The sequence below is a fragment of the Phalacrocorax aristotelis genome, chromosome 20 (genome assembly GCF_949628215.1).
Source record: "Phalacrocorax aristotelis chromosome 20, bGulAri2.1, whole genome shotgun sequence".
NCBI classification, from domain to species: Eukaryota; Metazoa; Chordata; class Aves; order Suliformes; family Phalacrocoracidae; genus Phalacrocorax; species Phalacrocorax aristotelis.
The window spans coordinates 7,395,918-7,419,753 of NC_134295.1; the positions used below are offsets into that span (position 1 = coordinate 7,395,918).

Genomic DNA, 23,836 nt, shown 5'->3' on the forward strand with positions numbered 1-23,836 from the left:
TACCGGTGCCCCGAGCTGGGGTGCTGCTGGCTTGGCTCTCTGTGTGCACAGGGAAATGCTGGGCTCCCTGAGCCCCGGCCAGCACCCAGCGGTGGTTTTACCTGGCTGCAAGCTGCACAGACACGGTTTTAACCAAGCCAAAATAAAAACCAACTGGGTAAATATCTGCTTAAATGCTTTTATCATTTTAGCATTTAGCAGCATTTCCTACCCAGAGCTGCCTCCACGCTCCTGGGGAGCCTATTTTTGGGTCAGAAAAGGTGTCTGGCACCCTGAGGAAGCCAGCCCTGTCTCTCACTAGATGGCACCCGCAGGCCGGCAAGAGCTTCCACAGCCCCGGGGTCTGTCCTGGCCCCTCAAGCAGGGGTCCCAGCCCCGGGGTCTGTCCTTGCCCCTCAGGCAGGGGTCCCAGCCCCGGGGCCAGGCTGGGGCAGCACAGGGGGGCCCTGCACAGTAACTCAGGGGTAACCCACAGGGGCACGGCATGGCCCTGCGCCGTCGCGGCAAGTCAGCTGAGCTGACAGTGGGCAGGAGGCCAGCAGGGATTTTCCTTGCCAAATTAGAGGTTAAGCAGAGATGGGAACTTGGTGGGATCCAGGAGGCACCAGCTTCCCCAGCCACCTCCGTGCAGCCCCACAGCTGGTGGCTCAGGCTGCCGCTGCCCCCCTGCCTGCATCCCCCTGCCCATCCTCTCTTTCCCAGGGGTTTTAGAAGAGTAATGTCCAGGGGGTTCCTGTGCTTTGCCCTGCCTCAATGTCTCCTCTAACCCGTGCCTGGCCTAACCTGGGAAAGCTTGCACCCAAACTGCACCTTGCAAAGAGCCCGGCCCGCTCACTCCTCTCTCCGCCACAGTTAGCAGGCAGCACAGCTCAGAGGCAGTGCAAGCGGCTCCGATGCATAGGAAGAAGGGGGGAAAAAAGAAGGAAAAACAGCAGGGAGATATTTGAATCCAGTCCCACCAGCAGCTGAAACGTTCCTGCGCTACTCTGGAAGGTTTTGTCTCTGGCTGGGATTCAGGGAGCAGCTTTACAACAGCTGGGAAGGGGGCAGGGAGGCGGGGGGCTCGTAGAATGCTTCGGCTCCAGGTTTAGCTGTGTGTTTTCTGACATATGTGCTGAGCTGAACTCCTGATAAGCCATTCAGCCCAGCAGTAAATCAGCCACCAGCAGCCAAGCCTTCTCCAGTTTCTCCTCGCAGAGCCAAGACTTCAGCTCCCCGGAGGGTCTGGGTCTGCGTGAACCCACGGGGAGGGCTCCAGCGGCTCTTCCCAAGGTCCAAGCACCAGCCCGGTGGGTCCTGGCACCTGAGCCCCAGCACCACCCCATCCCGCAGTGCTGCCAGCAGCGGCTGGCTCTAGGAAGAGCACTGGGGACTGCTGTGTTTGGTACCAATGAAAAGGCTCAGACCCTCCCCTCCATCCCCCTCCTGAGCTGAAGATACCGTGCTGCTGCTACCCTGGGTGCAGCGATGGTTGCGTGCGCCTCGGGGAGGTGCCGGGGGCTCACTTGGCAGAGGAATGCCCCGATGAGCCACAAAGTGCTGGGGAAACTCAGTCACACTCAGCACTTGCTATTTGCAAAGACCCCAAGTTCCTGAGCAGTTCCCCAAGGTGTGTGTAATTAACACACACTAATAACCGCCGGTGTAGGGCACTGATAGACCTGTGCCTTCTAACCTCCAGCACCTGTGGCCAGGGCTGGGCTTAAAAGGAGCCCTGTGCAGGCACTGGGGGACTACAGCAAAGGCAGGGCATGGCGTGGAGGTGGTTGCAAGAGGCTGGTCCTGGGCTGGAAGCAGGGCCGGAGCTCTGGCAGTGTGGAGCAGTGACCTCGGCACCGCTGCACGACGCTTGTCGCTCAGTGGGGAGTGATTTAACACATGTAGAGTTTCTGGTTGCTGCTCTCCAAGGGAGGAAATGTCTCTCTCCTGCTCTCCCTTCGCCAGGCTGGGTCTCAGCCCTGACCTTGGCCCTCTTCCCTTTCCCCGCTGGTGTGAAATGCGGACAGGGAAAACGGAATAGGTGGAGGAGTGGAAAGAGCCTTGTAAGGACAGCTCAGGTTTAACAGCAGCGAGAGGGAGAGAAGGCAAGCACCAGGGCTCCTGGGGCCAAGCCTCAAAGCTACTGGGCAACACATGGAGGAGGAGGGGAGCAAGAGGCTCGTGGGACCCCTTTGTGCACCAGCTCCCAGACTGAGCCCCCAAGGGTGCTCACCCAACGCGAGCAAAGGGCTCTACTTCTCTGCTGAACCTCTCTGTGCCTGTCCTTGTCTTTCTGCATTGAGTTAACGCGGCCTAAACAGCCCTCCGCACTTGGCCAAAGCTGCTATGGACAGCAGCACCCTTGGTCATGCCAGGCTGCTCTCTGGGGGTGCCGGCCCCGAGGGTAAGGGGGTGACAAGGCTGCAGGATGCTACAGCCAATTCCTGCCGTGCCGGCGGGTCTCCCAGGCAGCCGCAGCCCTGTGTCCTCCCACGCCCCCGCAGAGCACGTCCCTTACCCAGGTACTGCCCTTTGCCTTCGCGGAAGGGGGGTCCCAGGGGTCCCTTCACCATGGGCTGCATGTACTTCACTTGGGCATAGCCCGCCGCGCCTCCTCCCGCCGCCGAGCGAAGGCTGACCACCATCATCACCAGCAGTGCCACGGTGTCCGGCAGCATCCTGGTCCCCACTGCTCCTGCGGACAAAGCGACAGTGAGAGCGGGCACCCACAAGCCCTGACTGCACCCTCCGTCCCGCGAGGATCAGCCGGGAACCTGGGAAGGATCCTGGCAGGAGCGGGACTCCCTTGAATTTGCCGTTTCCTGGACCACAGATGCCTTGAACATGTTATCCTTCCCGACACGTGCTGGCTGGGCGATGCCCAACAAATACACAGTTTATGAGCAGTAACTAACCACGGGCACCCAGCAGAGCCTTTCAGAGGCTGCCCCAGTACCTGTTTGTTTGGGGTTACGTCCACGTCAGGCTTCCCTTATATATTTTTAACATATATAAGAAGAAGGGGAAAAAAGGCAGGACTAAAACCACAGCCTGCTGAGCTGAGTGTTGCTGTTGCATCTCTCAAGAGGGCAGGGTCTCCTCTAACACAAGCCGGGTGTGTTCTGGCCGTGGCTCCCGCAGGTGGCTCGGGCTGCCACCGCAGAGCCCTGCCTGCCCCGGGAGCGGCCTGGGTGGCCGCTGCATCTCCCGCCGGGTGCTGGACCAAAATCATGATATTGGAGACTGAGACTTGCTGCGTTCGTGGCTCAACTGCGGCGCTTTGTGAGCAGAGGCGGGAGCTCCCTCAGAGGGCGAGGGACAGGAGCCCTCAGCCGGGAAAGCCCACGGGAGGGCTGCAGCACTTGGGAGCAGCAGCCTCTGCCTTAAGTGCCTGTTTATTTAAAATAAATACCCTCTATAAATATACCTTTCCTCTAGCAACTTCTTCTGTGCCAGCTCCACGCGCAGAGCTGCAAACAGATTGATTTGCAAAGAACATTTATTTTTGGAAGCTTAAATAACACGTGATGCCAAAGAGCTTTGCTGGTTTTCCTCCTTCTCACAATAATTGACCCGTGCTGGTTATTAATGAGAATTAAGTCTCTGCCTCTCCTGCCGGGGAGCAGGGGCAGGGCTGCTGCGCGCCGGGATTTGATCGGAATTTCCTGAATCGCTTTTGCTGAAGCAGCAGTGGAAAAAAGAAGCTGCAGCCTGGAGAAAAAGCAACCCCCAGACGCCCCCAAATTAAAACAGAATTAAAGCAAATTAAGTAGAAGGAAGGGGGAGCCCTGGCATGGAATTGTTCCCGGTGCTACAAGCGCTTGGCGTGGTGGCTGGCCCTGGCCGTAGCCGCAGGGATGGAGGGGACTGGGACAGCTCTGCTGCTGGCAGCGTGACAGAGCCCAGGCCCCGTGAGGATGGGAGAGGAGCCCTGCTCTGCCCATCCCGCCGGAGCCAGCAGCACCAGCGCTGTGCCGGACCCACCGCAGCAGCCGGCGGGAGGCCATGGCCGGGCTCCTGCCACGCCGTGGCTCGGGCGGGCGCAGCCAGGGACACGCGTGACAGCCACCATCAGCCTCCTCGTCGGCACAGAGAGGGCCTTGCCGGCATTATTGTTTTTTTGTCTTTGGGGTCAAGAAGAGGAACGCTTATTTTTATGAAGCATTATTTTACAAGGATTTGTTTAAGGGAAAAAGAATCCCATTTTAAGGGATTGCAGCTGTAAAAATACAGTTTCTGCTAAATAAAAGAGGAGAACAAACCCCTGAATCAGCCATTTATTTGTTTTCCTTACCTGGTATGACCCCTGTGCCTCCATCTCTAACGCCCTCCCATCCCAGCTCACTCCTCTCCCACCTGGGCTTTATTCACCCCTGCTCCTCCCCTCGACTGGGGTGTTTTCATGGGATGCTGCTCGTTGCTCCAATGAGCCCCCGCCACGGCAGCAGCACCCTGGGGCGGCTCAGCCCCTCGCTGCTGGGTGCTGCGGAGTGCTTGCGAATGTCCCCCTGTCCTTCTGCGAGACCTCAGTCGTTGGAGAGACACGGAAACAAGGGCCAGAGGAAAGGGACAGGGAGAACAAGGTGATCTGTCTGCCTTGGCTCTGGGCAGTATTTTGCTGTGCACCGGACACAAAATCAAGTCCCCCTGCTCTGTGCTGTGGTGGCCGCCTGTAACCCGGTGTCTCCAGACAAGGGCTGAGCTCCTGCACGCTCTCCCTTGGTCCGGATGGGTTGTTCTACCTGCCCCCGCTCTCCCAAGGGGCTGCGGGGGCAGTGGGGGGGCAGTCTGGCCTGAGACCCCCAGGCACGAGTCACCATCCCTCGAGGAAAAGGTGTCGCTGGTGCTTTGCTGTCCCCCGCGGCACTGCCCGGCTCCGGGGCAGGAGGCCTCACATTACCCGGGCTCTCCAGGCAGTGATTTAATAAGAATAAAATGGAAACATCTGGAGTCTCATATGATGAATAAAGTGTGCACAACGTGACTATGAAGAGGCTCTTTCATGCCTGAAATCTCCTGTATTATGAAATGATAATTAATCACAAAGAGGAGCCGTGTAACCTTCTCATCTCCCAGGGCAGGTGGCAAATGTCGGCTCGTTCATGGTGCAGACGGGGCCACTGTGCCCGTGACGGCTACGGCCAGTGTCACCTGCCCGCCCTCCTGCGGGGCCAGGGACTGGGACCTGCTCCAGCACGGACAGCAGAAATCCCACAAGGAGTAATTTTTTTCCAGCCTGGGGCAGGGGAGATGCTTTGGGGGCTCCCGAGCACAGCCTTTCCTGGCCCTGGCACTGTGGGACGGGGCTCCGTGGCCGGCTCCCGGGCTCGGCAGTGCAATGCCGGGCAGGCACCGCGGCTGGCCAGGCTGCCGTCCTTCAGAGCCAGCTCCAGCCTCCCCGGCACAGTCTGCTAGTTCGACCACAGCTGCTCCTTGCAGAAAAGCCAACCCAGCAGGAGCAGCTGGGCCAGGAGAGTTCATTCGCGCAGGGGGAGCGCTCGAGGGGTCCGGTGCTTGGCTCCGAGGGGAGCGGGGGCCCGACCCGGCTGCAGCTGGTGCGGTGGCGCGGCACGGAGACCCCTGGCACGGCTTCAGAGCGCGCCGCCGCGGCCGTGCTAACTGTGCAAGTGTCTGCTCCCCTGGCAGTCGGTGAGCAGACGTGTTAAAAACCCCTGGCACGCAATGAAAGCTTCAGGAAAAGGAAAAAAAATCTCACACTTAAAGCACGAGAAAGGAGACAAGAAATGTCACCTTGTTCTCGCAGGGGCTCGGGCAGCCAGAGTCTGTGCCGCCCCCGTCACTCCAGAAACAGGCTGGGGCTTGTGCTGGTCGGCCTGGCGAGCTCCCGGCACGCTCCCAGTGCGCTCCCGGCACACAGCTCCCGGCCGTTCCCAGTGGAAGGGGGCTGCTGCCACCCTGCACCCTCCCCCTCTCCCGCAGCATCCATGTCAACGCTGCCGGGCATGGCCCTGCCTGCAGACCGGGCGACCTTCCTGCGAGGAACACAGCCGCGCGCTGCCCCTGCGCACACAACCGGGGGCTTGTTCGCTGAGCTGCAGCTGATTTATGGCCCCTGTTATTTAAATATTAATTATGGGCCTGGCAGGCAGGCACCGCGCCTGCTCCCTTCAAGGCTAATTATTTTTTAAGTCAATATATGAGATCCATGGGGGATCTGCAATTGTGGTTGAAGGTCAGTAAAATGGAGAGCTTGTTTAAACCCGGCTGTAAAAGCGCGATCAACGCGGGGTGCGGCGTGCTGCTCGCTGGCCCTCACCCCGATCAAACCCAGGTCCACGCCAGACCCCACGGAGGTTTGCTGGGGCACAGGGATGAGCCACGATGGGGCCTTTGATGCGCTTCAACGGCACACCCAGGCTCACTGGCGTGGTGCCATCCCCATCGTCATCCCTGTGCCCGTCCCCGTCCCCACGCTGCACACCGGGAGCACGGGGCACGGGCACCACATCTGCAAACCACGGCAGCAGCTGGCCCCGGGCTGCTGGCGAGCAGCGGTGAGCACCTCGCGCGCTCGCCCGGCGCGGGTGGACGCTGCAAAGAGAAAGCACCGAGAAAGCAGCCGGCGCGTGTGGGTGGGCTGGAGCAGTGTGGATTTGGACGACGCCGTGTCCCATCGAGCTGCTCCATCCTCCGGTCATTTACAATAAAAAATAAAGCAGGGAGGTTTTCCAAGCCCAACACGGGGCTGGACTGACTCCAGAGGGAGGTAGGTGATTTGGTTTGTGCTACACATGCTTTAAAAATAATAATAAAATGAGTCAAAAACGAAAAGTGAGCTATTGAAACAAAGAGCGAGCACGTTGTTTCCGTAGGCCGGACTGTGAAAGCCAAAGGCATCAGGCAGCAGCTCCACCGAGCAGCGCTGGAGCGCGCGGGGAGAGTCTTGGCATGAGCCGGTCCTTAAATGCATGACACCTGATCCGATCCGAAGGCTGCTGTACGCGCCGCACGGACCCGGAGCCTCGCCCGCCCGTCGGCGGAGGGAACAAGAAAACATTTTCCTTGACAAAAGAAAAACACCCCACCCTATCTGCAGGCAGCCTCCTGCTGCCCCTGCAGCGCCTGCGCCTGGCCCCGCGCGGAGCGGGCTGGGTACGGCACGGCACGGCGTGGCGTGGCATGGCACGGCACAGCATGGTGCATCACCCTGCGGCACAGCCCCGCGGTGCCTTCAGCCCGGCTTGCTGCGGGTGGTGGCTGCAGCCATCCGTATTGCTCCGGTCCAGGCAGCAGCTGCAGCCAAATTAACCCTGAGGCTGGGGGCTCCGTGCTAATTAACTCCTGCTACGTTAGCAACTAGTACGGAGGGCTGAAAGAAAGGCCATGGGCCCAGCCGCTCCTGGTAGCCACGGGCCAGCCAGCACGTGCGCAGCTCGGGGCGGCCGTGCCGGGGTGCAGGAGCGGAGCTGGTGCGGGGGGGACCGCGGCAGGGGCGGCTGCTGCAGCGGGAGGGGCCTGGGGATGGGTGTACGATGCGAGGCTGTGGGACGCCAGGCTCTGCTCGATCCGCTGATCTCAAAGGAGCTGGTTTGCAGGCAGCAGCTAAAGAGCTTGCTGCAAAACCGACCTGGGTATTTCTCCCTGTCTCGACTCGCCTCCCGACATGCCTGAGACATCTGCAATGTGCAGAGTGCGGGGAGCACGCGGGAACCGCACCCTGCCCCATCGCACGGGCCGGGCGATGCCCTGCACTGGTGTCAGGCCAGCACGTGGCCGTCGTGGGGGTCTGTGCGGTGCGCGCTGCCGATGGTCCCGGCTGCCCGTGGTGCGCGCTGCCTGGAGCCGAGGAGCCTGGGGTCCGGTGGTGGCGCTGACAACAGGGTCGGTGCCACTGCTTGATCCTGCAGCCACCGGGTCAGGGATCAGCTAAGGCGGATTAATGACCCTCTGCGTGTGTGTGCCGGGAGCGCAGTAAGGCGTGAGCCTGACGCAGGTCACAGCTCAGGGCTTAATCCCTCACCTCCAGCTGTCAAAACTCTTCCGCTGAGCGCAGGAGAGCTCCGGGCTGATCACTGCCGATGCGCCTGGCCGTGGCCGGAGCCCGGGGTGTTCACGGGGGCAAAGCCATCCCTGGGGAATGGGGCACTGCAGCATTTGGACACCTGGACAGAGACCTCTGGGTCTTCACTGGCATGGACCTGGGTCTGGGTGGAAAAACCCTGGCCTGAACCTGCAGAAACACTGGGTTTCTGCCCGGGGCACGAGGCTCAGCCCAGCTCACCGCATCCCTGGGGTGCTGTGGTCCCCTTGCCGAAACACAGTTGGGATGTCTCCTGGGTACACAAGGAGGTGAGTGAGACCCAAGGGACGTGTTCTGCCCCTTGCCCCAGCCCCGACGGAGGGTTTCTGCGCCCCGACCTCCCCAGTCCCATCCTCCTCCCCCCGCCAGCCTCAACTCCACTGAAATACCAGACTGTGCACAGCATTAATAGCAGGGTTGCCTGCCAGGTGCATAGTTTGACCAGTCGGATCACACATGCCAAACCACAGGTATTTTATGAGACGTTTCCTGTTATGAAGACATTTTTGTGGGGATTCATTTTTTTCTTCCACTCTTCTTCCCCTCTCCTCCTCCTCCTCCTCCCAGCGGGAGGATGGCCTGCCTGGGGGGCAGCAGCAGTGCTGACCCTGATAGCCAAAAGCTGGAGCAGAAGGAGAGCTGAGGGATGGAGCTGGGCTGTATGGTGAGGATGGAAGCGCTGGAGGGTCCTGTCCTCTCCGCTGCCCCAGCAGGGTCTGGAGCCCCTCTCCTGGGGTCCATGCAGGGTCCGTGCAGGTGCAGTGGTGGGGGCCGTGCTGTGCAGGGTCCAAATTGCTGCGTGAGCCCCGGCCCATGCTGTGACCTGAGCACAGCCTCTCACGCCCGAATCCTGGAGCAGGATGTGGAGCATCTGCCCAAACACCCTGGGGAGGGATGCGGGCTGCGAGCCCCAGCGAGCTGCAGGAGCTTCAGGCATCGCGCCCCGAGGGACACGTGCCGGCTCGGTCAGCCAAAGCAGCCCTGCCCAAGGACACATCAGCGCTGGTGGGAAGCAGACCGTGTTTACCCAGCATCTGTGGGTCAGACGCCGCTTTGCCCTCACAGCTCCTGTGCAGAAACAGCGTTTTCGAATACAAAGGGCATTTTGCAAAGAACTCTGCTAAGCCTGGAGGGACCCGCAGAGAGCGATTCCCATCTCAGGGAATTTGCAGGCAAGTGGCCATCAACCGCAGACATTTAAACTTCCAGCCTCGTGCTGGGGTCACCGGCTTAATTATAACGAGCTGTGGTCCGGGCCAGAGCCTTCTGGGGCAGGGGTGCTCAGAGAGGCCAGGGCAGCTCGCACGGGGGGGTGCTGCCCATGCCACAGGCCGGGAAGTGTGGGGCAGGGATGCCCCGGAGACCTCCCAGTCCTCATCCACACTGTGCCCACCAAAAGCCGGGGCGATGGCATGGCATAGAGCAGCCTGGTGCTGCCGGAGCCCATTGCAGCTGCACCAGCACCACGGGGGGACGCGGTTTCTGCCCCCGAGCGAACACAGCAACACTACGGCTGTTCCAGCCTCTGTCCACGCACCCCGTGGGAAGCGAACGCCCGTGAAGGGGGATGCGGGTGATCGAGGAGCAGTGGGAGCCCATAACAGCACTAGGTGAGCTGCTGGCATGGGGAGCCACGGGTGAGCCCAGGAACCCTGCGGTGGCTTCAGAGCTTACTTGGGAGGACATTGCCCTAAGCCGGGCATCCCTCCCCTTCTTTCCAAGGCACCCATGTCAAGTGCAGGTGCAGCAGCATTTTCAGCCACTTCCTCAGCACCTAATGATCCATCACTGGGGTGAAACTTGGGGCAGGAGGTGGAGAGGGCCAGAAGTGCCTGAGCTGCCAAGAGCGAACAGGGGGAGAGGCAAGGTCTGAACCCACCGACATTCATTCCTCAGTGGATTAGGTTATGAGCAGCGAGCGGATACTCTGTAGGACCAGTCCATGCAACTGTGTCCAGGGGCTTCTCCTGCCCCAGGCCCCAGTGCCGCCATCCCAGCCACTCTGTTCATCAGCCCCAACACCCTGCTCTTCTCTCGCCAGCTGCAAGAACCCCCACAGCAGCTCCAGGTGCAGCATAGAGCCCCAGCAGCAGCGCCTGCCCTCCTGCAGGATGAACACAGTCTGTCCATCACAGCCTCGTGCCACAGAGGAAACAGGCTCCCGAGCAGCGCGAGCACATGGGGACAGCAGCTCTGGAGCCGGCTCCCCATGCCCCGGGAGAGCTGGTGCCACCGGCCAGCAGCTCGGTCCCCAGCACAGCGTTACCACCACAGTGTCCCCCGCGCCGTTGTTTTCCTGGGCTGAGCAGCACCGCACCTCGCCAGCGCCGCCCTCCCAGCTGCCCAGACTCGGCGGCAAATTTGTGAGCTGCTGCGAAATCTTCTCGTGTGTGAAACGCCAAGGAACATAACCCCGGCCTCCGCCCCCGCCAGCGAGCCTGGCTGCCCCGGGATGGGAAACTGCCTTGCAGTGTTTATCCTAACAGTCCTTTTATTTTAATGTCAGGGGTTGAAATCCTGTCTCCCTGGTTTTGCTGGGTCCTTTGATCTCTGTTTCCTCTCCTCTTCCAGCTTTTTAGCAACATCCCCAGGTGAGCCTGTGAGTGCCTGGCTGGTGCCCGCCCTGCCGCCTGCACCCGCCTGGCCGGGCAGCCCACGCTCCGGCAGCCGCCCGCGCTCCCACACACCCTCGCCGTGCACGTCCTCCGTAAAACCCCTCCGCAATAACACACCGGTGAAACCAGCTTCGCCCTCGGAGCACCATTTCCTTGGGGTTTCAGCATGAGGGAAGGGACCCCGAAGGCCAGCTCCCCGCCCCCAACAGGGCAAGACCCCTGTGGGGGGACACCGCCGGCTGCACCAGCCTCCCCCATCCGCTGCAAACCCTCCCGGTGCCACTGCTCCGCGGCTGCCACCGCTCCCTGTCCCGGCGGGTCGGTCACAGCCCTTGGGGACCGGGTTGGCCACGCGCCTCTGCACAACATCGTGGCCGCAGGTGTTGGGGAGCTGCCCTGCTCCGCCTGCCCCGGGGGTCAACCTGGGCAGGTGCGGTGCCGCCGGTGGGGTCTGGACACAGGGTCCCCCCATGGCTGCGTCCCCGCACCGGCCGCTGCGCCGCTTCTGGGGATAGCAGGGGGAAAATATTGTTTGTGCTTCTCTAATATCTGCCTTCTGTTTTGCATTTGCTGTTTCTTCAAAGATAGGGAGCCGCCTCTGCCAAGATTCCTGAGGAGATATCCTCAGCAATGCCGACCACGCTCCCCACCGCACTCAAAGAAAACAAATGTCAGGCCAAGGATTGATATGAAATAGTTTAAAAATGAGAAAAATCTGCCTTAGAGCTAGGTTTACATTAAAATAAATTTCAGGAGCAGCAGCCTCGGCTGCGTCCCTCCCCGGCGGCGGCGCGGGGCGATAGGGTTACCTGCCGGGGCGGTGCCACGGCCCTGCCCGCTCCGAAAGCTGCCCTCGCCTCGGAGGCACATGGCCCGGCACCGGCTGCTCCCTGCCCGCGCCGCGGGGGCTTGCCGGGGCGAGGTGTTGCTCCCCGGGCACAGCAGGCGGCACGGGGGTCCCTGTCCCCAGTGCTTCCCACCAGCACCCCTCCAGGCAGCGCAGGCACAGTGACCCTCCTCTCCCCGTTTGCTCAGCAAATCCCACCCAGGGTGGTCCCTAACCCCCACGCCACCCCCAACTCCTGCCAGGGTCCCTTCCCGGGGTGTCCTGGCACAGCGCCCAGGGCAGAGCATCCCGCCGGGGTCCGGTACCCGCTGGGTGTGGGTGAGGCGTCGGGGTGGGCAGCGGCGGAGCCGGGCGAGCTGTGGGGAGGAGGAGCGGGGGCTGCACCCTGACAGCTGGCAGGGCCCCTCGCCTGTCCTGCCCTCGCCGTACCCCAGGAGGCGACTGGCAATCCCAGCCTGTGCTCAGAGCTGTCAGGGCGTTAAAGCGTGCGACTTTGCTGCGCTCTCAATTTACCCGGTAAAGAAAATGAGTGGCAGGTTCTCTCTGGACAGCGGGGGCTCCTGGCAGGACACAGCCTGAACCCTCCCCATCCCGCTGCCCCGAGAGCCCCGTCCCCATCCCATCCCATCCCCTGCTGCCCCCGGGGCCGTGCACCATAAAGGAGCTTTTCTGGCACGGCAGCAGCGGCGGAGCTGCTTACACATATTCACACCCCGGCGAGGGGATGGAGCGCACACTTTTCAGGCAGTATTTTAGTTTATGTTATTTAATTTAATTTAATTTATGTGAGCTGATGCGAGAGCCCAGCAAGCCTGAGGTGTTCAGTGGAAACTCTGACAAGACGCTACCATAAACCGCGCTCCCGCCGCCCGGCCAGCCCTGGCCCCGCGCTGCCGGCTTGGATTTCAGATTTTCCTCCGCACCCTGTAATGACCGTATCGGCGGGGCCGGCGCCACGGTGGGTGCAGAGCCTCTGCAAGGCTGCGCTCCCAGGGCTCTGCAGCACCGCGGGGCTCCGGGTACCGATCTCAGCGCCGCTCTGGCTGCGGGCAGCCCCCATGCCACCCCCAGCACGTGCCTTTCCAATGGGACAGGGGCGGGTTGTGTAAAATTGGGCTGACTTTTTCCCAGAATTTTGTTTGGAAAAAATTTGTCTGACGCTGTCACAAGATGTTTCAACATCGCTGAATCAGCTGCCTTGATTTTTCAATTTGAAATTTTTATTTTTATTTTTTTTTTAGTTTCCACATTTCCTTTGTCTCGGAGCCGAAAGCCTCACAGGGAATTCCAGTGGCCCTTCTTTCCTGGGGATTACGCCAAGACCCCTGTTCCCCGCCGAGCCCCATGGCTGAGGTGGCAGCGAGGCCCATGGAGCAGCTCCGCTCCCCTCCTCCCCCGGGGTTCCTGGGTCTCGGCCAGTTGGGTGCCATGTCCCAGGGGACACGGGGGCCACTCGCCGTTCCCACATGCACCATCTATATTTGTCACAAACAATGAGCTTTCGGCCTCAAGTAATGCCAATGTGCCGCTACCCGAAGCCACAATCTTATTACCAGGCTCCTAATTTCTAGTGCAATCGAGTATCCTGTTTAAGCCGCTTTAAAGGGTTCCAGATCCCCTCCACCCGCTCCTGGCTGGACCCCTGCACCCACAAACCATGTTCGTCTCCTGCTGCTTCTGCTTCTCCTGACACGGCACCGTCCAGCAGAGCCGCTCCGCCCGGGGCACACAGAGCCCCGCGGAGCAGCCGGAGGCGGCCGGACCCGGACCGCAGCAGGGCAGCTGCCCAGAGGAAAATGGGATAGATTTTGTGTGCCCCAAACCGCCCCAGGGCAAAAAACGCTTCTGGGCCCAGGTCAGGGGAAGGAGCGGCAGGAGCAGCCGGGACTGCCCCGGGAGCGAGCCGGCTCGGAAAAGCACCGAGGAGCCGGCGACATTCGCAGGCCCCAGAGCACCAGGGCCAGCCCTGCCTCCCCGCGGGGCGCAGAGCACTTGCCTTGGGCGTCTCTGTTACCATTGACCCTTTGCCAAGCAAAATTGGGGACCTGGTGTTCAAGCACCAGTGGAAATCAGTGCAGAATATACAGAATATTTTCACAGTGGAACTTATTTATTTCTGTTAGAGACGCCAGCCCTTGGAGAGACACGCAGCCAGCAGTGCTCCGGGCCGTTCCCAGGTCCCGGTGTCCCTGCAGTCTCCCGGAGGTGCATTTTGCTGGAGGAAGGGACGGAGCCTGCAGTGGTGACGGCACAGGGCCGTGCCCCACAGCCCCATCCTGGGAGCACCGGGGTGCGAAGCCGGGGACCAACTCGTGGGGGCCGGGGAGGGCTGCGCCGGCCACTGCGGCTGGTTGAGCTGAGTGCCAAGCCGAGGCCACGGGACGCACTTATTACAAAATCTTTTGTTTGGGCTTCAAACTGGAAAAACATCCAGCTCCTCTTTTCCAGGCAGTTTTCCTGCAAGCTGTGTTGTGTGGGAACCTCCCTCTGTCCCCATTCAGGACCCGCTTCCCAAAGAGGGGCTCATCCTGCCCAAGGCCACGTGTGCTGGCAGAGTCACAGCGCTGAGCCTGGTGAGGACCCCCGGCTTCTTCATGGGGTCACCCACTTGTTGGGTGCAGGTGCCAGAAGGATGCCGTGGTGCTCGGGAGGGGACTGGCACCCAGTCCTGCACCCGAGGGAACCCAACACTGATCCCAAATGTCCCCCTGCACTAGGGAGCAGACTCCAGCCCAGGGAGCAGACCCCAGCCCGGGGAGCAGACCCCAGCCCGGGGAGCAGACCCGACCCAGGGCAGGCGTGGGCACGTTGCTGCCTTCTAGGAAATGGTGGGTGTGCAGCAGCCCCGGCTCGGGCGAGCGCTGGGTGTCTGCTGCGGGTGCCATGCTGCTGCGCTCGCCTGGCATTTATGAGCTGTCACATGTGGCAATGAAACATGGGGAAAAAATTAAATCGACCTATTCATCCCATTTTTCTAGAGGACAATTATAAAAAAAAAAAACCCAAAAGAGAAAAAAAAGAAACCAAAAGAGAAAAGAAACCCAAGAAACCCTTCAGCCTTCAACCCAGGAGTTATTGTGCAGGAACGGAGCAGGGAAAGGCAGGGAGGCACTGGCTGGGCTGGGGCGGTGCGGGGGTAGCAGCTCCCCGGCCGCACTCACCATGGGGTGCACCCCAAATCTCTGCACCAAGAGGCTGGTGGGACACACCCCGGGGATGGGCAGCGCCAGCCTCGCTGCTGTGATGGAAATAACCGGGACAAGCAGAGCTGGCCTGCAGCTGCAGGGAAGTCCTGGAGAGACGCGGGGCTCCGGAGGATCCCACCCCATCCCCAGTCTCCTGGCCAGGGTTCAGCCAGCCCCCGGCACACCTACGGCGTGGCTGGGCTCCCGGGAGCCTTCCTGCACAAGCCCACGGACATTTTCCACCTCATTTACAGCAAGAGCATTAAAATGCTGTTTTCTGAAGGCACGGCACATTGAAATGCCAAGCCCTGGGTGGAATTCAGCGGGGGCCTGGTGGGAGGACGGCTTTGGCCGCAGCTAGGCGCCAGGAGCCCCCCCATCCACGCTGGCCCTTGGCACGCTGCAGCCGGCCACCAAGAGAGGCACCGGGGTCTACAAGGCCACGGCCGCCTCGGTCCCTCCCGGCGCGTTGCAGGCAGGGCAGGCAGCGTCGAGCGGAGGCGGCCGGTGCGAGGAGCCCTGGACAGGGTCCTGCCCCCACACTTGGCTCCCGGCGCCGTCTCCTGCCCACTGCCGGGCTCCCTTTGTCGGGATGCTGCAGCTGCCCCCTCCCACGGCCCCCGCTGGGCTCTGCCAGGGTCAGACCGCAGCCCTGGCGAGCCAGACTTCCTCCGCCAGCAGAAAGCAAACACTGCACAAAGGCAGTGTCCCACGGCCTCCGACCATTCCTGCCTGGGCTAGGCCAGCGCTGCAGTGAAAATACGGCGTGTGGCCAAGCGGCGCCAGGCACGGGAGGTGAAGCTGTAAGGCCGGCACTCTCCTCCCAGTTCTCCATCGACTGGAGCTGGCTTAGGGGCTTTCGCCACAGCCAATCTCCCCTCCAAGCAGTGCCCCAGGATGCTCTGCTCCCCTCGCAGGAGCGCAGCATTGGGTCCCCACCAGCGCTGACCCCCTTTTCTGTGACACCACATGCCTGCGCTGACAGGGAGGTTTCTGCAGGCACCCAGCCCCTGCAGCAAACCCACCCCTGGGCATGGCTGGTGCCTGCTGCCCGCTCCTGTGCATCCCTTCTCCTGGCTGAGCAAGGCAGCCCACCCTGGTGCTGCAGGAGCAGCAGGTGCCCGCCTGCCCGGGGAGAGAGACCCCAGGGGCCACTGTGCAAGGGCGGCCGGGATGGGAGTCAGGGAGAGGGGAACCCTGCTCCCACACCCAGTCCCGGAGCTGCCTCTGTGAACATCCCAGCCACGCGCGCCTTGGCAGGGCAGCAGGGCTATTTTGGGAGCTTTCAGCACCACCCAGAGAGGTGTCCGATGCTTTTATTTATAAACCCACTGGCTCCTGCCCAGCTCCAGCCAGCTCAAATGCAGGGAAAAGCCCAATGGAGCCAAGGCAAACAGAGCCAGCAGCATCCCCGCACGGTAGGAGGTAACGCCGAGCAGGCCAAGGATGCTCCGGCCGAACCGCCCGGCCCTGGGCTGCCCGGTGGGATGGACATGCCTTGGCACTGTGGTCCTGGGCAGACCCAGCCGTGCTGGCACTGCCACAGAGCAGGTGGGGGGCTGCCGGCAGGACCCCACGTGCCACCACCAGCTCAGTGCCAGGGACCTGGTGGGCAGCACAGAAGTGCCCGTGCCTGGCGCGGGGTGCTGTGGAGCCACTGTGGGTAACTGCAGAACTGCAGCCACCGCGGGACCTCTGATGCTACGGCTGCCCCTCGCTTCCCACCCTGCTCCCCAGGCACTTCACTGGGACCTTCAGCCCCGCTCACAGTCTGTGCTTTCCCCAGGGATGTTGGGGGGAAGTACCTTAAATACCAGCTGGGGCTGGGGCCAGAGCCCTTGTGCCCAAGGGCAGAGGGAAGCAAACTCCCACACCTCCCACCAAGCTGCCAAGCTCAGGTGGCCAGAGGTGAGGGAGAGGGTCCAGCCCTGTCCAAGGGGGCAAAGGGGCTGCCCCACAGATGGGCTCCCTCCCGGCACTGGCTCCAGCCCCTGGCAGTGCAGCAACAATCAGCTTATTGTCAGCATGCCACCAGGGACACGAGTGTGCCGGGAATTCAACAAACCCAGCGCTTTCCGCCTGTCCCACTGGCTTTCCCAGCCCAGGCTAATCCCGTAAGATGCCCCGTCAGCACAGCCACAAGCCCCGCAGACTGCAAGGAGGGACAGCGGCTCCCAGCCCCCCACTTCCCCCCAGGCACCATCCAGGGGCAAAGGCGCTGTGGTAACACGGCCCCAGCAGCTCCCAGTGGGGCCAAGGTGGGCGCAGGCAAAGGCGCCACAAGCACCAGCTCCAGCCGCTTTGGGGACTCGGCTAATGGGGTCCATTTGCTGGGTAGTTCTTGGAATAACAAATTGTATCATCCAAAAAAGCAAAACCACAAAAGAGGATCGGCTTGCAGCCTGGCTCACAAAAGCCCCTTGTCTGGAGGCCCCCCCGCGCCCCCCAATCTCCCAGAGAAAACTCAATTTAACCAATATAAACAGCGTGCCCAGCCCTGCGCTCTCACACTTCTCCCCAGCAAACCACGGGGCGACACGGGCTCAGCCTGATACCGCGGCTGGCAAACTCGATTGCCCGGGTCTCCGTGTACCCGGGACATCCCCGCCGGCCCCGGCTGTTCGGCTGTGCCGTGCCACGCAGTGCCGGAGCGCTGCTGACCTCTCCTTCTCAGGTGCTCCATCTATCCAGCAAAAATGTACTGCTCAGAGCAGGACAACTCCCGGCAGGCTTGGGGCACGGTGCAGACCCCCTGCTGCAGCCCGGGGAGCCGCCGGCCTGCGCTGCACTGCTGCAAACCCCAGCTCCTGCTCCCTCCGGGTCAGCAGCAAGCACGAAGAAGGGCAGCCCTGGCTCCGGCAGAGCTTGCGCAGGAGCAGGGAAGAATGAGCAATGGACTTCCCTGCAGCAGGATGAAAAATGAGGCTTGACACCTGCTAAAGCCTCTAATCCTCCTCTTGTTCATCACTATCAGCTCTCCAGCAGGCTTGGAGCCCGCCAGCCAGGTGGGAGGCAGAGATTTAGAGCAAGCGAGCCTCTCTGGAAGCGCCGGGGAGTGCGGCAGGGAGCAATCCCAGCCCAGCGGTGGGACCATCCAGCTGGACCCATCGGCTGCCTCCAGCTTCTGACTCCCGTGGGCCACGTCCCATGCCCGTGCTGGCCGCCAGCCTCCTAAGGTTGCCGGGGAAGCACGCCCAAGGTCACGAGCACCCGTTTGCATCCTAATAGGACACATTACAGGATGTGCCCATGTGGGTCCTGTCTTGGGAGGCTGCAAAAGGGGAAAACAGCTGAAGGGAGGAGAGTTAAACCCCTTCCCCATGAGGCTGCCCTCCAGATGGGATTTTGGGATGTTCCTCCAATTGGGATTGGACCACAGGGAGCACTAACCCCATCCCATGCCAAGAGCCCCCATAGCAGCCAGCCCCAGAGGGGTCTCGCTGTTGGGAAGGTGCCCCCTGCCATGCCCCCAGCAACCCCACAACGAGGTGGACAGAGGTTTGCTTCTCCCACAGCCCTGGTCTTCACATCTTCACATGCAGGGCAGGAGCGCCGGCTGCCAGCCCCCATCCAGGAGCTCCGCTCTGGCCCCAGCCCCCAGCGCTGGGCACGTACTGGCAGCCCAAAAACTCACTTGAATTATTTGCAACCTGTCATCTAAGCAAGCCTGCTTGGGTTTCAGGCCAGGTTTCATCCCTGGACCAGCTGCCACCAGACAGGGGACTCAGATTATTCGTGACACCCTGTCCTACACGTGCAGGATGCCACAGCCCTGCAGCACAAGGGCGCTGGGCTGGGAAATGGCCACGCAGGCATTTGCCTGACCTTTAGCGATACACACACCTGAACTCCCACATCTCCCGGGAGCACAGGACAGGAGGGGGCTGCTGGAGTCCCATACTCGCTGTATCCAAGACGGTTGCTCCAGCATCTCCCTTCTTCCCCGACAGATACCCGGAGAAAGCCGAGGGCAGCAGAGCTCTGGACCATGGGCGACCCCGCCGTCACGGCTCATCTGCCGCGGGTAATTCGCCGCCTGCCCGGCAGCGCTGTCACTGCATTCCTGCCCTAAGTACTGTGGATTTGCTGTGCTTTATGAAATACGAGAAGAATGTTTTAAATGAAATTAATTCTTACAAACCCAAGATTTCATAAAAACCCTGCCTGGGCACAGTTTGGCATGGGCCTGCTCTTGTTCACTGTATTGGCCTTCCCCTGGGGGGAGGAAAATACCGGACTTGGTATAAAATAATTACAAACTCATTGTATAGCTCTGCTTGTAACTGCTTGGAGGAGCTCTGGGGTCTCATCCTAGCTCATAGTTTATGGTCCGGAATAACATCACACATGGTCTTTAAGAAACAGCTATGGGAGAACTTGTAATGGAAAAAAGCATCAGCGGACATGCTGAAAAGCAGCAAACGTGCCCCGGCGGGAGGAGCAGTGCCAGGCACCTGAGCATCTCACATCGGGGCTGTGCCATCTGAGCCAGCACTCCCTAGCCGGTGCGGTACGGCACGGCGCCACGTTTGGCGCGGGCTGTGGTACAGGTTTCTGTGCCAGCCATGGGAAGGAGCGAGCAGAGGTTTGGGAAGTGGGCACGGAGCTGCTGGTGCTCGGTGCAGCCCCATGAGCTTCCTTCGGAGGCAGGCAGGGGAACTGATGCGACGCTGCCCTGCTCTCCCTTTCCTATTTACTTTAAAAAGCCACTAAATTAAAACCACAGAGCCACCCAAGCCCCGAAGTGATTCTCAGCTGTCCCGCCAGCCCCCATGCCGGGGATGCTCAGCAGGACATGGCACTCGCTCGTGGCTGGAGCAGCTCACAGCCGCCCTGACCTTCTTATTTATGTAACGTAAAGCACTGTTTTCATCTGTTCATGCATCATCCACGAGCCAGCAGCCAAGGCTCCCAGTGTGACCCTCAGCGGTCTGCAGGCACACAGCGATCACCGGGCTCCGCGACCCTCGTGCCGCTGTGGCCAGGGGAAGAGCCCAGCCCCGGCTGTGCCTGAGGTGCCCAGGCTGCTCACCCCAGGGGACCGCGCTCTCTGCCCACCCGGCTGAAGCGGGTGGCTTTATCAGCCTGACCACTTCAGGGCCCAAGGGATCCGAAATTAAAGGCAAAGAAAAGACAAAAGTATCGCCGATGTAATCCAAACCCAGGACCTTCGGGGATCTGCCTGTGGGTTGTGAGCGCCAGACTGGCAATATCAGGAAATATGAAGAAATAGCAATAAAAGTAGGCTTGTTTCTCTCCGCTGGCTGGCTGGCTTACAGGACACTGGAGCAGCTGAGAAATACCTTTCTGTGGTCATTGACAATGCATGTTTGAGGCTGAAAATATGCTTCCCTGGCAAAAACCCACATATTTAACCCCGGTGGGCACCAGCAGGTCACCCTGCAGGTCCAGGAGCAGGGCACCGGTGAGAGCAACGGGACTTCACAGCCTCCCTGGTCACTCAGGCACGGTGGGAGCCCTTGCTCTCGGCTGCTGATACTGAGCTGCTGAACAGTGAGCAGGATGCAAGGGCGATAAGCGGCATGTTGAAATTAAAGCTACACCGAAAGCAAAGGAACTGTTGCAGCTCCCCTCCATGCCAAGCCTCCCATCACCTTATCAGTGCTTCCCTGAAAAAGATGGCTGTGTTGTCCTGACATTAAATATTCTCTTTGCAGTGATCCATATCTCCTCCATTTCACTTGCAGCACCCGAATACTCCAGCCCTGATGCACACCCTGGATGCGCGCTCTTGCCCCTGGGAGACAAGCCTGGAGCAAAGCCAAAATCTCCAAAGAAAAAATGCAGCCAGAGCCTCCAAGTTTCGTGGTAAAACCACATGATTTTGATGGGAAGCCATAAATCAGTCCCAGGCTCTCTCAGCCTCCGGTAACTTCTTAAAACAAACCTGGGCTGAATTTTAGGACTTGTAATGAAATCTGAAAGCAGGTGAATTGGCTGCAGGCTTTAAGTATCACTGCAAGCGTTGCGCACAGGAGCGGACTCGGCTGCTCTGGACGGCCCCGATCCTTCGCTGAATGGGCTCAGCTCTCCCTTAAAGATGGGGCACAACCAAATCACATTCCACCTTCTGCAGGTGTGAGGTTCATGTGTCTTTGCCAGAGAGCAGCAGAGCCTGGAGCACTGCTCCAACCCTGCAGCAGCACGGAGACCTGCCCGGCCCCGGGGGCACAGCCAATGCCCCCGACAGCAGGAGCAGGAAAGGAAACACCCTCGCAGTGCAGCGGGCAGGATCCATGCCCTGCCCTGCCTGCAGCTTGGGCACAGGGGAGTTTGCAGCAAAAGGGGTAAATCCTCGCGTGGCTGCAGGGATTGGAGCAGCTACGCGAGCTGGTCTGGCCCAGGGTCTTGGGTTTCGATACAAAACAAAGAGAAGGCTCTTGTTTGGCTAATGTGCCTCCAAAGAAAGGCTGTATCCTTGTTTGCTCCCACTGCTGCATTGTCTGCGGATGAAGACAGGGGATGGATCTCATCTGATACCAGCAATATCATCTCATCCATCTGGACGGGGCTCTTTGCAAGACCCTGCTTTAGAATTTAGATCCCTGGGAACTTGGAAGGCAGCAGTGAAACAAAACCCTCCGCAAGAACAATAAAGAGGCTCTTGGCCACAGCCAGAGAGATCTGCAGGGCAGGCACAGGCAGTGCTGCAAGATCCCAGGGGTCCAGCATTGCTGGGCCACTCAGGTTTGCAGCAGGTTTGCAGAATTCTGCTGGTTTGGGGGATTCCTGCGGCTGCACCCTGCCCAGGGAAGGCAGAGCTTGTGCTGGGAGCGTTGCACTTCAGTCCAAGCAACAGGGACTTGGCTTTTTTGGTGCAAAATATCCAAGCTGGAAAAACCCTCGCCGCCTCCTCTCTGCGTCCACAGCAGGTGGACATCTAGATCATTGTCTTCCTCCCTGGCTGCTTCTTGCCAAGCCCTGTCCTGGACAGAGGCGCCTGGAAGAGCCTCTGAGGACAAACATCTCCAGATGGGCCAGAGGGACGGGCTCGGCCCCAGGGAAGGTCACAGAGATGGGACCCGGCTGCTCTGCAGATTTTGGCTGCAGTTTCTGCCTGTGATCTGCAGCTTTGCTCCATGAACTCAGCTGACACCAGGGCCAGGGGCCATAGGAGCGCTCTGCTTTAATGGGCTGAGGGTTCAGCAGAAACACTCACATAGCTGTCTTCGGCTCCTTTTTTCTCCCACCTCGTTTTTAACGGCACCCATCTCCCACCTGCAGCACACCAGCCAAGCTCGGGAGCTCCGTGGGGAGGCAGCAGCCAGAGGGAGCTGCGGAGTCCCCCGTGGGATGCTTCTGCAAGGACATGGGGGTACAGGGCAGAAGGTGGCCCTGGCAAAGGGTCCAGCTCCTGCAGCTCCTTGGGAGCAGCTGAGCAATGCTCACGGGTAAGCTGGGCTTTGCAGAGCAGAGCAGAGCAGAGCAGAGCATCCCGCCCGCCGCACCGGCCCCCGCGCCCCTCCAACGCCGCGCAGATGTTTCCCCGGTGCGCTGCCATCCAGCCAGCCAGGAGGGCCCTTTTCGGCCGGATTGGATCTCATCGCTTTGAAGTTCACGGCCGAGGCACAGGGTTACGCAGCCAGACCAGACAGCCCTGGGGAAGAGGCCAGGCGGCCAGGGATGTGACTCAGGAACGGCTCCGGTGACAAGGGGAAAAGGAAAAGCGGTTTATTATGTCTGTGCCGGCATCCAAGTCACCACGCAGGGGAAGCTGAGCCCTGACCGAGAGGGGAGAGCTTGGGGGAGCCAGCGGTGTGGGGTGTCACCCCTGGCTTCACCAGCCACCCCCGAGGGCTCTGCTTCCGTGGGATTGCTGCAGGACACAGCCAGGTTTCCAGCAGCACCCTGCCCCTCTCCCCAAAATATCCAGCACAGGGAAACCCTGGGTGCAAAGGAGGGAGCGGGCATGAGTGAATGCCCCCTCTCTACCTTTGTTAAGGCAGTTAATTAGCTTCTTTAATTAGCCAGTGACTGAGCACATGGGGGAGCGGGGAGGCTCGGAGCCCAGCGCATGCCCAACAGAGCCAACAGCCTGCACGCCCTCGATTAGGGAAGGGGGCTGGGAAGGAGAAACTGGGGGAAGACAAATGCAATTTGGTGTCTTTTTATCCCTCCCCCCCTGAACTATTAGGTTTTATTGTCACAGACATTTTCTTTAGTGCCGGGGAATGGAAACTGTTGCTTCCCGGGCTGTAGACAATCTGAAACAGGAGAGGATGACAGAGGGAAGTGTGTGAGGATGAGAAGGGACCGGCACCGCACATCCTCTCCACCGGAGTTAATGCCTTTTGCAGGTGCTGTTGCCCAAATCCCCTCGATCCACCATTCCCCCGGCTCATGAGGAGCCCCGCTGCTGCACGGACAGAGGGGAGATGCATGGGGCCCAGGGCCAACAGAGGCAGTTTTGTCACTCACATCTCAGATCCCAAGAGGAGACAGAACATTAAAACCAGGCGGTTTTATCTCAAACTTCACAGGAAAGGCTGTGCCGCCTGCCAGCAGCCGAGCACTCGGATGCACCATGCAGCGCCTGCGTCCCGTGATGGATCAGCTCTGAAAACAACACCCTGCTAATCTTCCTCCCCAGAAGCCATAAAACTGTCTTCCCGGTTCCTTCGGAGAGGATTTACAGCAGCTCAAAGCATCCTGGAGCGGCTGGCGGAGGCAAGAGCCCCCCATGGGTGCTGGCCCCACACCTGGGGCACATCCTGGCAGCGGGGCGATGCCCCCGTGCCTCTCGGCTCCCAGCCGCTCCGCTTTATTTCCCCCCAGACTAATGCTCCCCAGCAGGGACTTGGCAGTCCCCCCAGGGCAGGTCAGTACCCCCCGGGCGGTACCTGACCCCCGGAGCCTCTCACCGGGGTCCCAGCCTGGCTGCCCTGGGCAGCACCCACCAAAAGGCCCAGGAGGGCAAAGGATTCCTTGGTGCAGAAATGGGCAAAGCCGCCGTGGAGCAGCCGATGTAGGGGCATGCACTCGCGCCGGGCGCGTGAAGTCTTCCTGCAGTTCCTGCGGGGCAGGGATGCTCACACAGCGCATCTCTTCGCCGGGCTGGCGTGTGGACCCCGTGTTGGGGGACAGGCAGGGCAGGGCTCTGCCTCGACAGGCACAGCCTGCAGTTTTGGCCACAGCCTTGGTGACCTCC

At 60.6% G+C, this 23,836-nt stretch overlaps 1 protein-coding gene across 1 annotated transcript in view; it reads right to left on the reverse strand.

The window, feature by feature from the left end:
* COL8A2 (collagen type VIII alpha 2 chain) overlaps window positions 1–23,836 on the reverse strand; it is a 32,453-nt gene that overhangs the window by 6,319 nt on the left and 2,298 nt on the right. The window contains exon 2 of the mRNA XM_075114524.1: window positions 2,498–2,674. Within this exon, the coding sequence (XP_074970625.1) occupies window positions 2,498–2,657 (160 nt within the window). The 5' untranslated portion in view covers window positions 2,658–2,674. The remainder of the gene's footprint in view (window positions 1–2,497; window positions 2,675–23,836) is intronic.